Genomic DNA, 17,013 nt, shown 5'->3' with positions numbered 1-17,013 from the left:
CACTGGGTTAGTGCCTCCAAAGACATGCACCTGGGGATAGATTGATTGGCAACACTAAATTGGCCCTAGTGTGTGAATGTGAGTGTGAATGTTGTCTGTCTATCTGTGTTGGCCCTGCTATGAGGTGGCGACTTGTCCAGGGTGTACCCCGCTTTCCGCCCGAGCACAGCTGGGATAGGCTCCAGTACCCAAGCGGTAGAAAATGGATGGATGGAAGTTGGCTGATGATTAAAAAAAAACAGTGCTTTTCAGTTGTTACATCTTGTTTTCTTACACTTCTGAGTTTCTTTTGAAAGTATTATATAGCAGACTTGGCATGCAGTTGCAAATCTAAGATTTTGTGTTGATACTATCGCTGTGTAGAGCGATACACCAACCCCAGACCCTTCAAAATTTAAATTTGAGTAAGAACACCTCATCAGGCAGACCTTTGACTTTTGACCTCAGCAAGCGTGTCTTATGTCAGATACAATACAGTACATGTTATGTTACCATATCTGAGTTATTGTGTATAAATATGGGGCAACAACTACAAAGGTGCGCTTCATTCAGTATTGGTGTTACAAAAAAGATAAATTTGAATAATACATAATGTTGGATATAAAGAACATACAAACCCTTTATTTATTAAATCACAATTATTGAAATACAATGATTTGGTGCATTTGCAAATGGCTAAAATGATGTACAAAGCAAACTATAACCTGCTACCCAAGAATGTACAACAATTCTTCTGAAGAAAAGAGGAGAAATATAACCTTAGAGGACAATCTAATTTAAAACATTTGTATGCTCGTACAACACTTAAAACCTTTAGTATATAAGTATGTGGAATTAAATTATGGAATTGATTAACCAAATAAATCAAACAAAGCACCAATATGATTCAGTTTATGAGACTGTTCAAACTACAAGTGTTTACAAAGTTCACAGAACAAGAATTATGATGAACATCTTGAACCCTTTTTTTTCTTTCTTTTTTTTTGTTTTAATTGAGACAAAGATTATTTATGTATTTCATATTGTTTTGCTTACTATGGTAAATTATTTATTTCATTTATTTATTTGCTCACTGTTCTGTTACAGAGAACAAGGAAATTGGATAAAATTGCTCTGGTATGAAAAGGTGTAGGATTAAATAAGCTCTGCTTCTTCCTACTCCTTTTCGGACATGCTGTAATGAAAAAACTGGAAATATGTGATGAATTACATTGTATTGTATGCATGTTCAAAATAAACTGAAACTGAACTGAACTGAACTGAATACAGCATTTATTTTGATACTCAATTACTAGACAGAATAAGCACTTATATTAATTTCCTTATTATAGATCAATTGTAAATGTTTTCTTTGCAGAGGACGTTTCACTGAAGTGCTACACCCGTGACCTGCAAACAGTCACCTGTCATTGGAACGTCAGCAGATACAGCCAAACAAGACTTTTCTACAAAATGCACCTGAGGTAGCAGTTCCAATCTCGTCATTCTTATTATACACATAAAGCTCTGCCTAAAAAAAATGCACAAACAACATTTACTTTTTCTGAGAGAAACACAACCTGCTTGTATTTGACGAGATGATATTTCAATTGCAGTAAGTCTTTGGGCTGGACTGACTGGACAGAGTGTCTGCATGGCGGGATGCTGACCGACCAATGCCGTTTTCAGGGAGATACGTCCAGAAAAGTCCTAATCAAACTAAGCAGTCCCACAGTTCCACTCAGCAGAACCTTTTACAGCCAAGAGTTCACAATCCAAAACATCGGTGAGTGAACCTCTTTATTAAATATGGATCGCATCACATAGAGCGATATCTGATACTCGTTCACGCTTTGTTTGATAGTTAAAACATCTCCACCAGCTGATCTGAGAGGATCTCTGGAGGGAGGGAGATTGTGTTTGACATGGGAGCCACCTCATATTTTTACTCTGTCTGCACACATGCAATATGAAGTTGGCTGCCAAATCAGAGAGAGCAAATCATGGCTGGTAGGTTTTTGCCCTTTCTAACATGCTAATTCACTAATGACACTCAGGTTTTTCCCCACTAATAAGGAGTTACTAAACCTGCAGTGAAGTGGTGTCAATACTAAAAACAAAAAAATCAAAGAATATACATACATATATTTTTTTATTCTTTTAAAAAGCCGAAAATATTTTGCATAATTATGTTTAAAGCACAGGTTTTAAACTCAAGGCCGATCTGGCCCGTCAAATCATTTTATATAGCCTGCAAAATCCCGTATATAATCCATATACCAGCTCAGTGGCCTTGTGGTTAGAAAGTCTGCCCTGAGACTGGGAGGTCATGAGTTCGGACCCCGGCCGAGTCATACCAAAGACTATAAAAAAATGGGACCCTTTGCCTCCCTGCTTGGGACTCAGCATCAAGGGTTGGAATTGGGGGTGAAATCACCAAATGATTTCTGAGCGTGGCGCACGCTGCTGCTCACTGCTCCCCTCACCTTCCAGGGGGTGACAATGGGGATGGGTCAAATGTAGAGGACACATTGCTGTCGTTGTGGCTTGTGCAGCCCTTTGAGACACTCGTGATTTAGGGCTATATAAATAAACTTTGATTGATTGATTGATTGATTGATTGATTGATTGATTGATTGATTGATTGATTGATTTCACCACACCCAGTGAGTGTGTGTGTGTGTGACAATCATTGGAACTTTAACTTTAACTTTAATATGTGTCAAAAGTACTTAATCTTTTTTTACTAAACACATTCATTGTTCCATTTTGACAGTAAATGCATGTATTTACATGTATTGCATGCAATTGCATACAGTATATATTTACATTCAATATTATCTAATAATGCAACAAATGTTACATTTTCATACATTCCAAAATGTATTTTGTTAAAAAAAGAATAAAGACTTAGATATCTGCTTGATTTATGAGCAAGTTATCCATCAAGTTGTACGCTGCAAAAATGACTATAGATTTCACCGTAAAAAAACAAAACAAAACAAAAAAAGGTACCCAGAATTTAACTCTAAAAAAATGTAGTACCGTTTTCAATTTACATTAATACACAGTAAAAACAACAGCCATAAAAACTGACAACTAAGTCGTTAGAATTTTAACGTAAAAAACTGTTTTTCCATTTACAGTATTATGCTGTAAACAACCCCACCTTATATGTAAAATTCTGGCAATCGAGCTGCCAGGTTTTTATCGTTAAATCTACAGCTTTATTTTTTAAGTGTATATAAAACAATATACAATAATCAATTGCATAGACAATGGTGTAATAGTATCATTAAGCACATCCTTAAACATTTATATTCATATGTATTCACTGTTACATACGACCCTATAAAAGCAGCCATATCTGCAATGTGGCCCTCAATAAAAATGTGTTTGACACCCCTGATTTACAGACAAAGCTTTTTGCTATTGCAGAAATAGTTATTGATATCGACATTTCAGATTTTTCAGTTTAGATTGGGCCCAGCCATGCATACGCTGGGGTTGAATCAGCGACCAAATCCCCACTAATTACCAGTAAAGCTAAAAGCCCTAGCCAAGGAGTTAAAAGTCCTAGCCAATGAGCTAAAAGCCCTGCGGCCTCATCTAAATAAAGTTTATTCGGCATTCTGACTTAAAGTCCCGGTGCACAAGACAGCAAAAGTACAAAAGTATTTAGACATATAAAACCTGGTGCATGCAAATCTTTATGCACTTTGTGTGTCTATACATCAAAATAAAAAAATTTTGCACGCATATTGATTGCCATCAACAACAACATAAGCAATGTATTTTGTGTTATGCTTTGATTTGTTTATTACGATTTAATGCGAAATAAATGACTGTTCAAAATTATGTTATCCTGGTATCCAGCTGCAACATCAACAATGGCAACAGTAATACTTATATAGTAATGAACACTTTCAAATGTTTAATAATATAACAAAAATAATGGTGGCCAGTCCAAGGCATAGTCTGACTTTCACCCCTAATCACCGATCCAATATTGATTGAAGGATTTCCAACATTAAATATCAATCAGTTCTTCAATGTTTTGTTTCTTCAGTTGGTTTCCCTGAAGGGCCCATCAACAAGCACATGTCTGGAGACTCCCTCAAGGAGCCAATACAAGGTGAAGGTCAGAGCGAAACCAAATGGATATTTTTTTTCTGGTCAATGGAGCGACTGGTCGGATGTTCTCACGGGAAAAACTCCTGCAGGAATAGGTAGGATCAATGGAGCGGTTCATTAGTCACATATGCAAGTGGTTAAGCCAACTTTGATTGGCTTAAAAAAGGTGTCTCAAACTCGTGCCCCACGGGCCCATATTTTATGGCCGTCAACTTAACTTAATTTAGGACTGAAGTTTATTGAGAAATTTGAGGGCAAAAAAGACACAAACAATCCAAAATGTTGTATTCCCTTTAAAAACTTAAGGACTTTTATGTTTTGTTTGCCTAATTAAAATTCGATATCTCCATTGTGGCCATCTCTTTCATAGTACAAACCCCGTTTCCATATGAGTTGGGAAATTGTGTTAGATGTAAATATAAACAGAATACAATGATTTGCAAATCATTTTCAACCCATATTCAGTTGAATATGCTACAAAGACAACATATTTGATGTTCAAACTGATACAATTTTTTTTTTTGCAAATAATCATTAACTTTAGAATTTGATGCCAGCAACACATGACAAAGAAGTTGGGAAAGGTGGCAAAAAATACTGATAAAGTTGAGGAATGCTCATCAAACACTTATTTGGAACATCCCACAGGTGAACAGGCAAATTGGGAACAGGTGGGTGCCATGATTGGGTATAAAAGTAGATTCCATGAAATGCTCAGTCATTCACAAACAAGGATGGGGCGAGGGTCACCACTTTGTCAACAAATGCGTGAGCAAATTGTTGAACAGTTTAAGAAAAACCTTTCTCAACCAGCTATTGCAAGGAATGTAGGGATTTCACCATCGTCCGTAATATCATCAAAGGGTTCAGAGAATCTGGAGAAATCACTGCACGTAAGCAGCTAAGCCCGTGACCTTCGATCCCTCAGGCTGTACTGCATCAACAAGTGACATCAATGTGTAAAGGATATCACCACATGGGCTCAGGAACACTTCAGAAACCCACTGTCAGTAACTACAGTTGGTCGCTACATCTGTAAGTGCAAGTTAAAACTCTCCTATTCAAGGCGAAAACTGTTTATCAACAACCCCCAAAAACGCCGTCGGCTTCGCTGGGCCTGAGCTCATCTAAGATGGACTGATACAAAGTGGAAATGTGTTCTGTGGTCTGACGAGTCCACATTTCGAATTGTTTTTGGAAACTGTTGACGTCGTGTCCTCCGGACCAAAGAGGAAAAGAACCATCCGGATTGTTATAGGCGCAAAGTTGAAAAGCCAGCATCTGTGATGGTATGGGGGTGTATTAGTGCACAAGACATGGGTAACTTACACATCTGTGAAGGCGCCATTAATGCTCAAAGGTACATACAGGTTTTGGAGCAACATATGTTGCCATCCAAGCAACGTTACCATGGACGCCCCTGCTTATTTCAGCAAGACAATGCCAAGCCACGTGTTACATCAACGTGGCTTCATAGTAAAAGAGTGCGGGTACTAGACTGGCCTGCCTGTAGTCCAGACCTGTCTCCCATTGAAAATGTGTGGCGCATTATGAAGCCTAAAATACCACAACGGAGACCCCCGGACTGTTGAACAACTTAAACTGTACATCAAGCATGAATGGGAAAGAATTCCACCTGAGAAGCTTAAAAAATGTGTCTCCTCAGTTCCCAAACGTTTACTGAGTGTTGTTAAAAGGAAAGGCCATGTAACACAGTGGTGAACATGCCCTTTCCCGACTACTTTGGCACGTGTTGCAGCCATGAAATTCTAAGTTAATGATTATTTGCAAAAAAAAAAATAAAGTTTATGAGTTTGAACATCAAATATCTTGTCTTTGTAGAGCATTCAATTGAATATGGGTTGGAAAGGATTTGCAAATCATTGTATTCCGTTTATATTTACATCCAACACAATTTCCCAACTCATATGGAAACAGGGTTTGTATAATATTTTATGGCAATCTTGAATCCCACTAACTACAATAACAGTGCAAACACAAAAATGACAAAACACACAAACACACAATGGGCAACACAAAGAGCAGCTACTGCCAAGCAAGCAGGAGTGTCTCTAACCGTGTCCAGCGGAACTTATGTGTCAAAATATACAATTATTTAATTTTACATGCAATTTGACTTAACAGCTCAGAGTCACCATAGCTGACTCCAGCGGCCCCAAAGTAAATTGAGTTTGAGACCCCCCCCCCCCCCCCCCACAGTAAAATATAAAATATGATTTCTTTGTTTTGTTGGACATTACAGTAATACAAGACCATTATATGACTTTTTCAGATACTTTGCTTATGATTTGCATTCCTGTCACACTGCTGATAACTGCTGTCATCTTCATCTCTTTGGTTTTTACTTATTTCCAGTAAGTATTTAATTTTTCCATCTATTATCACGAGAGATATCCCGATCCCAATCATGGGATCGCATTGTGGTGGCGATATTTGCCTTTTTTAACTGATTTGAGATAGGCTGGTGATCTGTGTCGTGGTGTTGACATGGCTTAAAGGCCTACTGAAATGATTTTTTTTATTTAAACGGGGATAGCAGATCCATTCTATGTGTCATACTTGATCATTTCGCGATATTGCCATATTTTTGCTGAAAGGATTTAGTAGAGAACAACGACGATAAAGTTCGCAACTTTTGGTCGCTGATAAAAAAAAGCCTTGCTCCTACCGGAAGTAGCGTGACGTCACAGGCTGGAGGGCTGCTCACATTTCCCCATTGTTTACAATGCAGCGAGAGAGATTCAGACCGAGAAAGCGACGATTACCCCATTATTTGAGCGAGGATGAAAGATTTGTGGATGAGGAACGTGAGAGTGAAGGACTAGAATGCAGTGCAGGACGTATCTTTTTTCGCTCTGACCATAACTTAGGTACAAGAGTTCATTGGATTCCACACTTTCTCCTTTTTCTATTGTGGATCACGGATTTGTATTTTAAACCACCTCGGATACTATATCCTCTTGAAAATGAGAGTCGAGAACGCGAAATGGACATTCACAGTTACTTTTATCTCCACGACTCTTTAGCTACTGAGCTAACGTGATAGCATCGGGCTCAAATGCAGATAGAAACAAAATAAATAAACCACTGACTGGAAGGATAGACAGAAGATCAACAATACTATTAAACCGTGGACATGTAAATACACGGTTAGAAATTTCCAGCTTGGCGAAGCTTAAAAATGCTGTTGCTAACGACGCCATTGAAGCTAACTTAGCAACGGGACCTCACAGAGCTATGATCATCCGTGCGGTCGGCGGCTAGCGTCGGCTAGCGCGTCTGCTATCCAAGTCAAAGTCCTCCTGGTTGTGTTGCTGCAGCTAGCCGCTAATACACCGATCCCACCTAAAACTTTCTTCTTTGCCGTCTCCATTGTTCATTAAACAAATTGCAAAAGATTCACCAACACAGATGTCCAGAATACTGTGGAATTTTGAGATGAAAACAGAGCTTTTTTGTATTGGATTCAAAGGTGTACCAATACTTCCGTTTATCTAGTGACGTCACGCGCATACATCATCATACATAGACATTTTCAACCGGAAGTTTAGCGGGAAATTTAAAATTGCACTTTATAAGTTAACCCGGCCGTATTGGCATGTGTTGCAATGTTAAGATTTCATCATTGATATATAAACTATCAGACTGCGTGGTCGGTAGTAGTGGGTTTCAGTAGGCCTTTAAAGTACCAGTAGAGTGACAAAACTAGTTGATTTTATATGCTTAATTGTGTTTCATTGTATCCATGAAACCATATTGTAATTACAATCCGAAAGTACGTTAAAATACCATCAAAACATGACAAAATGCCACAAATTCAGTCAGCCATTTTGAATATTTAGCTCCGAACGTCTTCAGTAATGTTCGTAGATTTTCGTCACTGGAGTAACACTTCTGCACTCAGACCATATTATCAGATAAGTCATACTGGAAATTTGAGAGCAAGTTGCACTATTTTTCAAATACATTTTTTTGTTATGTTTCTGTCAGTATTTTAATGTTTCCTTTTATTGAGTTCCTCACTGAAAATGGTGTTATGTTCGCGTAATGATAATAAAGACTCTTGAATGAACACGTCGTCTATCGACAGCGTGAAGCCGCTTCTAAGATATTAATATTCACTACCATGGCGGAAAATAAACAAAGTTTTTTCCAGAAACTTTCCACTAGTCCTCCAGTGAGGACTAGACGAAAAGGAATGGCTTCAGCTTCAATGTAAAGTAGGGGTGATAGATCCAGATGTCGATACTATGGATACCTTGAATAGTACCAGTGTGAAAACGTTGTGTTCTTATTTTTAGAAACACATTTTTGGTGGAGTTGTTGTTATCGTTTACAAACTCAGAGTCTCCGGTTAAAGGAAGGCTTTGAGGGCAAAACCCACGTAATTTAAGTCAATAGTAGTTTTTGTTGTGTTTAGTTATTGTGCTCTCGCTACTTTATTTTGTAGAAAAAATATATGTATAGCATTCAATACCACAAAAAAATACGATAAGCTTCTTAAAAATCATTATGTTTACTTAAGTTACTTGCTATAAAACATCTTTTGTCAAAGTATCGAATTGGGACTCGAAATCGGATCAGTTCCGAGGCCAAAAAATCTGATTGGGATCAAAGGCCAAAACTGTCGATGGGGACATCCTGACTTAATATAATAGTAAGTAAGTAAATTGTATATATAAAGCGCTTTTCACAGATAAAATCACAAAGTGCTGTACAAAACATAGGTGAAGTAAAACAACAATTCAATTTAAAACAACAGGGGCAACATCATAAAAAGGATACACAGTGGATTAAAGTGATAATTAAAAGCTGCATTAACTACAAGCTTTACTAAAAAGAGAAGTTTTCAAATGTTTCTTAAAAGTTTCAACACAGTCAAGATCACGGAGGGACTGGTGCAAATTGTCCCAAGTCTGGGAGCTATAGTCTGGAATGCCAGGTCTCCACGGGTTTTAAAACAAGTTTTGGGGATCTTTAGAAGACTCTGGCCTGAAGACGGGAGGCTGCGCCCTGAAGAGTAGGGACATAGCAAGTCAGTGATGTACTGAGGGGCCCCACCATGCAACGCACGGAATGTCAGGACTAAAATTTTAAACTCAATGCGGAATTTAACTGGAAGCCAATGAAGACTGGATGAAAAGAGGGTTGAGATGGGCTGTTTTGGGTGCATCGGTCAAAAGTCTGGCAGCCGCATTTTGTACAGTTTGAAGTCTCTTTAGCGTGGACTTGTTGAAAAGAGTGAAAAGAGAATTGCAATAGTCAATACGAGACGAAATGAACGCGCGAATAATCATTTGGAGATCCAATTTTGACAACTAATTTCTCACTTTAGAAATATTTCTGAAATGATAAAAACAGTTTTTGGTCAGTGACCCTCCAAAGACATTGACTGATCAAACACAACCCCAAGGTTTCTGAGACTACTTTTAACAGATGCACCCAGAGCACTAAGGGAGTTCTTGACCAGGGGGATCTTTTTATCGGGAGCGATTATCAGAGTTTCCGTTTTGTTAGAATTTATCTGGAGGAAATTTGAGGACAACCAGTTTTTAATACATATATAACAATGTTTAATATCAAGTTGTAATCTAGGTTGTGTTGTCATTCATAGAAAACTGAAGCAGTGGTTGTGGCCGCCTGTGCCAAACCTCGACAAAGTCCTTCAGAGTTTCCTCACTGAGACCAACTTGCAGAATTGGGTAAACACCTGAAAAAGTTTTACTTAGCAAGCACTTCTGTACACCTTCAGCAAACATCTTTATCTACAGGACCTCCCAGTCACGACAAAACAGTACTTTGAGGAGGCGTGCTCTTCTTCTTTGGTGGAGGTCATGTCTCAGCAGGAGGTCTCAGGGTTGGGTAAGTCGTTCCACGAATCGACTCAACTCCTGTCGTCAGAACCAGAGCACGGCAGCGGAGACCAGGAAGAGGAAAGCCCCAGAACAGAACTGAAAGTGTTTCCAGACTATGTGACTCTGAACAGGGAGAGTGTCATTATATGTGCCACAGGAAACAAGTATGTCTGTGAGCAGTTTGGGGAGATAAGAGGCCCGGGAATGGAGGGTGAGTTTCTTCCAAAAACCTGTCACTGTTTCTACACCGATGACTCGGTCTGTGTCCCCACTGGCTTGGACAATGACTTACTGAACCATTCCTACTTGCCTCTTTCCGAGCCTGCAGTCACTGAAAAAGGGGCTGACATTAGAGAGCCTGGCAACCTTTATACAAACTTACCCTGCAGTAACAAGTTATAGTTACATTGCACATATGTTATTGTCAAATATGAGCATGCTGGTAATCAATCAGCACATCACTTTTCTACTGTATCAGTATCTCAGTCTTCTTTATTTCTACTAAAAAAAATGCATTTGAAGCAAACATTGTGATATATAAACATGTTTTTAAGTCATATGCAGTTGGAAACATTTTACTACATAGCGTTTAGCCAGTAGAGGGAGCAAGCGGGTTGCAAAAACAATGACTGGTGGATGGCTGGTGCTAAAGTCTGAATATAAAAAACATCCATCCATCCATTTTCTACTGCTTGTCCCTTTTCGGGGTTGGGGTGCTGGAGCCTATCCCAGCTGCACATATGATATGTTTTATTTATCTATAAAACCAAATTAAATCATTATGGGACGGCGTGGCGAAGTTGGTAGAGTGGCTGTGCCAGCAATCGGAGTGTTGCTGGTTACTGGGGTTCAATTCCCACCTTCTACCTTCCTAGTCACGGCTGTTGTGTCCTTGGGCAAGACACTTCACCCTTTGCCTCTGATGGCTGCTGGTTAGCGCCTTGCATGGCAGCTCCCGCCATCAGTGTGTGAATGTGTGTGTGAATGGGTGAATGTGGAAATACTGTCAAAGCGCTTTGAGTACCTTGAAGGTAGAAAAGCGCTATACAAGTATAACCCATTTATCATTTATCATTATTCAAAACAACTGTTAATGATATTGTAGTACTGTACATACTTTTTTATAGCTATTTTTAATTATGGTAAATGGGTTAAGCGGTAGAAAATGGATGGATGGATGGATGGGTTATACTTGTATAGCGCTTTTCTACCTTCAAGGTACTCAAAGCGCTTTGACACTATTTCCACATTCACCCATTCACACACACGTTCACACACTGATGGCGGAAGCTGCCAAGCAAGGCTCTAACCACGACCCATCAGGAGCAAGGGTGAAGTGTCTTGCTCAAGGACACAACGGACGTGACGAGGTTGGTAGTAGGTGGGGATCGAACCAGGAACCCTCAGGTTGCTGGCACGGCCACTCTCCCAACTGCGCTACGCCGTCCCAATTGTTCTTCAATATTTTTACAATTGTGTCCAGACTTTTGGGACACCTTGTAAGTCAGAATTTAGAAGCAATGGACATACAATCGATACACTTAAACTAATACTTATTTGTTAATGAATACCTAATTTAATAGGTATGTAAAAAAATAATAATTTACAATTAAAAAATGACACATGCAAATTATTTTCATACAACAAATCAAATATGTGTTGCATGTATTGATATTATGTTCTATGTGTACATCCATCCATTCATTTTCTATACATATATTTTTGATTATTTTAATCGTGTAATATACACATTTTTAGAAATGTGTGCAGACTTCAGTGACACTCTTTGGTCACTTTTTTATAAGTCAGCATTTAGCAACATTCAATGGACATACTCATATGATACAATTAAAATATTTCCTATTTAATAAATGCCTATTTAGATAATTACGTAAAAAATACAATATTAATTTGACGAAATAAAAATGGCATAAATGAAAACATTTATTTTATATCTATTTTACAAATATGTTGCATTTGTTAACGTCACTTCTTTTTAAACATACATACTGTATTTTCAATATTCTTTAATTATATTATATACAAATTTTTACACATTTGTTTAGACTTTAGGGACACGCTGTGTTAATTTTATGGTAAGTCAGCATTCAGCAAAATTCAATGGACATGATACAATTCAACAAATACCGAATAGTTTTTCATAAATACTTAATAAAACAATTATATAAAATGTTTAAATAGTTTTACAATTTAAAAGTAAATCGATGAAATATATTTTGTATAAAAACTAAAATATATGTTGAATTTATCAATTTTATATTATTTATCTCTATACATACAGTACAGGCCAAAGGTTTGGACACACCTTCTCATTCAATGTGTTTTCTTTATTTTCATGACTATTTACATGAAAGGTATCAAAACTATGAATGAACACATGTGGAGTTATGTACTTAACAAAAAAAGATGAAATAACTGAAAACATGTTTTATATTCTAGTTTCTTCAAAATAGCCACCCTTTGTCTGCTTTGCATTCTCTTGGCATTCTCTCGATGATCTTGAAGAGGTAGTCACCTGAAATGGTTTTCACTTCACAGGTGTCATAGTTTTGATGCCTTCAGTGACAATCTACAATGTAAATAGTCATGAAAATAAAGAAAATGCATTGAAATGAGAAGGTGTGTCCAAACTTTTGGCCTGTACTGTATATATTTTAAATATACTCTGATTGTATAATATACCCATTTTTACTTGCGTGTGAAGACTATGGGGACACCCTGAGTGTGTTGTTGGTTTTTATTTGGCTGTATTTTTTTTGTATCTTATATCGTATTGTTTTCGAGTGATGGTGGTAAATCATAACCCATTTGTATTGTGCAACTATTACATGGCGTGCTTTTATTGTTTTAGTGGAGAATAAATTTGATTGACAACATAAAGGTAAATGCAGAGTACCTTTTTTTCCATTCATTAGAATCAGAATCTTTGTCTTTGTGAGTGCAACAAAAATGTGTGCTATCCTATACAGTGCTGTTTACAAAACAACAGTAACACTTCAGTATGGGGAACATATTCACCATTAATTAGTTGTTTGTTGCAAATTTGTAACATATTGGCTCTTAATTAGTCATTATTAAGTACTTATTAATGCCTTATTCTGCTTGGCCTTATTATACAACCAGTAAGTCATTAACTAAGTTTCTTCCCTCAATAACCTCAGAATTATTGCTCATTAGTAACCCTAACTCTAACCCTAACCCTTATGCGTTCCCCTAGTGTCCAAATAACTCTAAATTAAGTCTTTGTTACTTAGAATATGTTTCCCATACTAAAGTGTTACCAAAACAACAAATTATTTACCTGTTTAGTATTACCTATTATACCTACATACTAGTGTGCGTTAAAATTATTCCATATAACTTAAAACATATTGATGTGTGTTGAACAACAACATACCGTATTTTTCGGACTATAAATCGCAGTTTTTTTCATAGTTTGGCCGGGGGTGCGACTTATACTCAGGAGCGACTTATGTGTGAAATTATTAACACATTACCGTAAAATATCAAATAATATTATTTAGCTCATTCACGTAAGAGACTAGACGTCTAAGATTTCATGGGATTTAGCGATTAGGAGTGACAGATTGTTTGGTAAACGTATAGCATGTTCTATATGTTATAGTTATTTGAATGACTCTTACCATAATATGTTACGTTAACATACCAGGCACGTTCTCAGTTGGTTATTTATGCGTCATATAACGTACAATTATTCAGCCTGTTGTTCACTATTCTTTATTTATTTTAAATTGCCTTTCAAATGTCTATTCTTGGTGTTGGGTTTTATCAAAAAAATTTCCCCCAAAAATGCGATTTATACTCCAGTGCGACTTATATATGTTTTTTTCCTTCTTTATTATGCATTTTCGGCCGGTGCGACTTATAGTCCGAAAAATACGGTAATGTTCTTAATAAATATGAAAACTAGTGCGTTTCTCTAAGCCCTGTGGCACATTTTTATTATGGCAGATATTTGGGCTTGAGGAGCCCACTTGTGTTAAATTTGGTAACACATGGCACACTGACAAAGCTTAAACTATTGTTACTATAACAATTTACAAGGTTAATATAGGTTGCTTCTCTTTCTTCCCCTCCATTTTTAGGTATTCCTTTTTTATCTCTAGTTATCATTAAATATATTTATTGTTGCATTTGAACAACTGTATTGTTGATAATAGAGGACAATTACTGGTATTGTTCATTATCAATAGTGCTATTTCTATTGGTATTTGTAATGCTCCATTTGTAGTGTAAAAATGCTCATTGTCATTTCTGTATTATTGTTTATTTCGCTAACTGCTTCTTTGCTATCACTTTTACCATCATATTTGTACATATCGTATTTGCTGATGTTGCTCTATTGTTGTTGTTGTTGTTATTGTTGTGTTTGCTGTTGTTGTTTTTGTCTCTCTGTCTAATTCCCCTCGTCCCCACAATTTCCTCCTTAGTCTTCCTTTTTTTCTCTTTCTATCCCCTCCTGCTCCGGCCCGGCTGCACCAAATGATAATATAAATGATAATTAATTGATTAATAAAGTCAAATACAAATAAGGAAACAAGAAAAGTATCCTACACTTCTCTTTTGTAAAGTAAATCTGAACAGCCGATATGGGCATCTACATCAACTACCGTATTTTTCGGACTATAAGTCGCTCCGGAGTACAAGTCACACCGGCCGAAAATGCATAATAAAGAAGGAAAAAAACATATATAAGTCGCACTGGAGTATAAGTCGCATTTTTGGGGGAAATTTATTTGATAAAACCCAACACCAAGAATAGACATTTGAAAGGCAATTCAAAATAAATAAAGAATAGTGAACAACAGGCTGAATAAGTGTACGTTATATGAGGCACAAATAACCAACTGAGAACGTGCCTGGTATGTTAACGTAACATATTATGGTAAGAGTCATTCAAATAACTATAACATATAGAACATGCTATACATTTACCAAACAATCTGTCACTCCTAATCGCTAAATCCCATGAAATCTTGTACGTCTAGTCTCTTACGTGAATGAGCTAAATAATATTTGATATTTTACAGTAATGTGTTAATAATTTCACACATAAGTCGCTCCTGAGTATAAGTCGCACTATGAAAAAAACTGCGACTTATAGTTGGAAAAATATGGTATATGATTTGCCTGAGAAGCTGGACAGGACAAAAAATAAAAATAATATAAAAAAAAAAAATGGTGTTCATTTACTTGCCACCAGGTGGTGGTGTTGTATTTAAATGGTTGTGCTTATGTTCTGTTGCCACTAAATGTAATCTTGGCTTTATCCATCAATTCAGTATTTGACAGTACTGAGCTCTTAAATTGTAACATATGTAAACATCTACATAAAGAAGAACATAAGAACTCATTTTAAACAGTAGGTGCTATAGTTGTTTATTAAACAAAGAGGCCAAAACCTATTACAAGATGAAAACTACAAAACCTTGGTTTAAACATTTAAAGTACAACAACAACAAAAAACTATTATTCCTACCACTGTGGGATAAAACGTAATTATAATCAGCAGCGTGACAAAATTATGGTGAAGTAGTACGGAATTCAAGCTTAATAGGAAAGAATACACAATCTGTGTGTAGTAACATAACAAGGAGGGTATGATGCTTCACATCATTGTTAGTAAGACCTACCTCAACATCCCTGGTACCTCTGCCAGACACTATGATGTCACGGCCTTAAGTTAATGCAAACCCGTCTTTCAGGCACTAGTAGAAACGTGGGTGAGAGACGAAGACGGAGGAAGTTTAAGAGTCAGTGTTTACTGGCGTTGCAGGCCTCCCCTCTGAACACAACGGACCAAATTCTTTCCACGCTTCATCACTGCTTGCCTGCCCATACGCAAGCATCACCTCCTGATGTCATTTCCTCAACTCTCACTCACAGTCACGTTGAGAGGCAACGCAGTCTAAAAAGTAAATGGACTTTGAACACATATCATAAACACACGGGCGTCCCACGATTGGACAAAAGCAAAAGGTATCAATTATGTACTTTAATACTATATACCCGTTAATTTAAAAAAAACGAATCTCATTTTCCAGTGACGGTTTTTACCAAGTCTTGGATACAGGCTCCACTTGGTCGAAATGCACTTAGTTGTCGGCCTTCTTGTTGAGGAGCACTGAGCAGCATGTGAGGGCTCCATCTACTTTCACTTTCTCCATGTTAGACAGAGGAATCAGCATGTGGTCCTTCAACTTCTCAAACATCTGAGGACAAAAAAAAAACGGATGACTGACAACTGTTGTTTTCTTTGTAATCAAGTCATATTTTAAAGGCCTACTGAAATTATTTTTTTTTATTGAAACGGGGATAGCAGATCCATTCTATGTGTCATACTTGATCATTTCGCAATATTGCCATATTTTTGCTGAGAGGATTTAGTAGAGAACATCGACGATAAAGTTCGCAACTTTTGGTCGCTGATAAAAAAAGCCTTGCCTGTACCGGAAGTAGCGTGACGTCACAGGTTGAAGGGCTCCTCACATTTCCCCATTGTTTACACGAGCAGCGAGAGAGATTCGGACAGAGAAAGCGACGATTACCCCATTAATTTGAGGCAGGATGAAAAATTTGTGGATGAGGAACGTGAGAGTGAAGGGCTAGAGTTCAGTGCAGGACGCATCTTTTTTCGCTCTGACCGTAACTTAGGTACAAGCTGGCTCATTGGATTCCACACTCTCTCCTTTTTCTATTGTGGATCACGGATTTGTATTTTAAACCACCTCGAATACTATATCCTCTTGAAAATGAGAGTCAAGAACGCGAAATGGACATTCACAGTGACTTTTATCTCCATGACAATACATCGGCGAAGCACTTTAGCTACGGAGCTAACTTGATAGCATCAGGCTTAACTGCAGATAGAAACAAAAGAAATGAACCCCTGACTGGAAGGATAGACAGAAAATCAACAATACTATTAAACCATGGACCTGTAAATACACGGTTAATGCTTTCCAGCCTGGCGAAGCTTAAC

The 17,013-nt window shown here is 37.4% G+C and overlaps 2 protein-coding genes across 4 annotated transcripts in view; one reads left to right on the top strand and one right to left on the bottom strand.

Moving 5' to 3' along the window:
• Positions 1 to 17,013, top strand: part of mpl (MPL proto-oncogene, thrombopoietin receptor) — a 49,241-nt gene that overhangs the window by 15,671 nt on the left and 16,557 nt on the right. The window contains exons 6-12 of one of the 2 annotated variants that reach the window (XM_062028208.1): positions 1,358 to 1,463; positions 1,596 to 1,765; positions 1,844 to 1,989; positions 4,049 to 4,208; positions 6,407 to 6,488; positions 9,749 to 9,836; positions 9,906 to 10,200. In XM_062028208.1, the coding sequence (XP_061884192.1) occupies positions 1,358 to 1,463; positions 1,596 to 1,765; positions 1,844 to 1,989; positions 4,049 to 4,208; positions 6,407 to 6,488; positions 9,749 to 9,836; positions 9,906 to 10,200 (1,047 nt within the window). Of the gene's footprint in view, positions 1 to 1,357; positions 1,464 to 1,595; positions 1,766 to 1,843; positions 1,990 to 4,048; positions 4,209 to 6,406; positions 6,489 to 9,748; positions 9,837 to 9,905; positions 10,642 to 17,013 lie in introns of those variants that run through there. The other variant, XM_062028207.1, reaches the window with a different exon arrangement.
• The window catches only part of ddah1 (dimethylarginine dimethylaminohydrolase 1), a 216,670-nt gene continuing 215,041 nt past the window's right edge, over positions 15,385 to 17,013 (bottom strand). For both annotated transcript variants that reach the window (XM_062028210.1, XM_062028209.1), the window contains one exon: positions 15,385 to 16,243. In XM_062028210.1, coding sequence (XP_061884194.1) covers positions 16,127 to 16,243 — 117 coding nt within the window. In that variant the 3' untranslated portion in view covers positions 15,385 to 16,126. The remainder of the gene's footprint in view (positions 16,244 to 17,013) is intronic.

Source organism: Entelurus aequoreus, linkage group LG19 (genome assembly GCF_033978785.1).
Source record: "Entelurus aequoreus isolate RoL-2023_Sb linkage group LG19, RoL_Eaeq_v1.1, whole genome shotgun sequence".
Lineage (NCBI taxonomy): Eukaryota > Metazoa > Chordata > Actinopteri > Syngnathiformes > Syngnathidae > Entelurus > Entelurus aequoreus.
The sequence above is the reverse complement of the archived record's forward strand: the minus strand, read 5'-3'. Positions and strand labels throughout refer to the sequence as shown.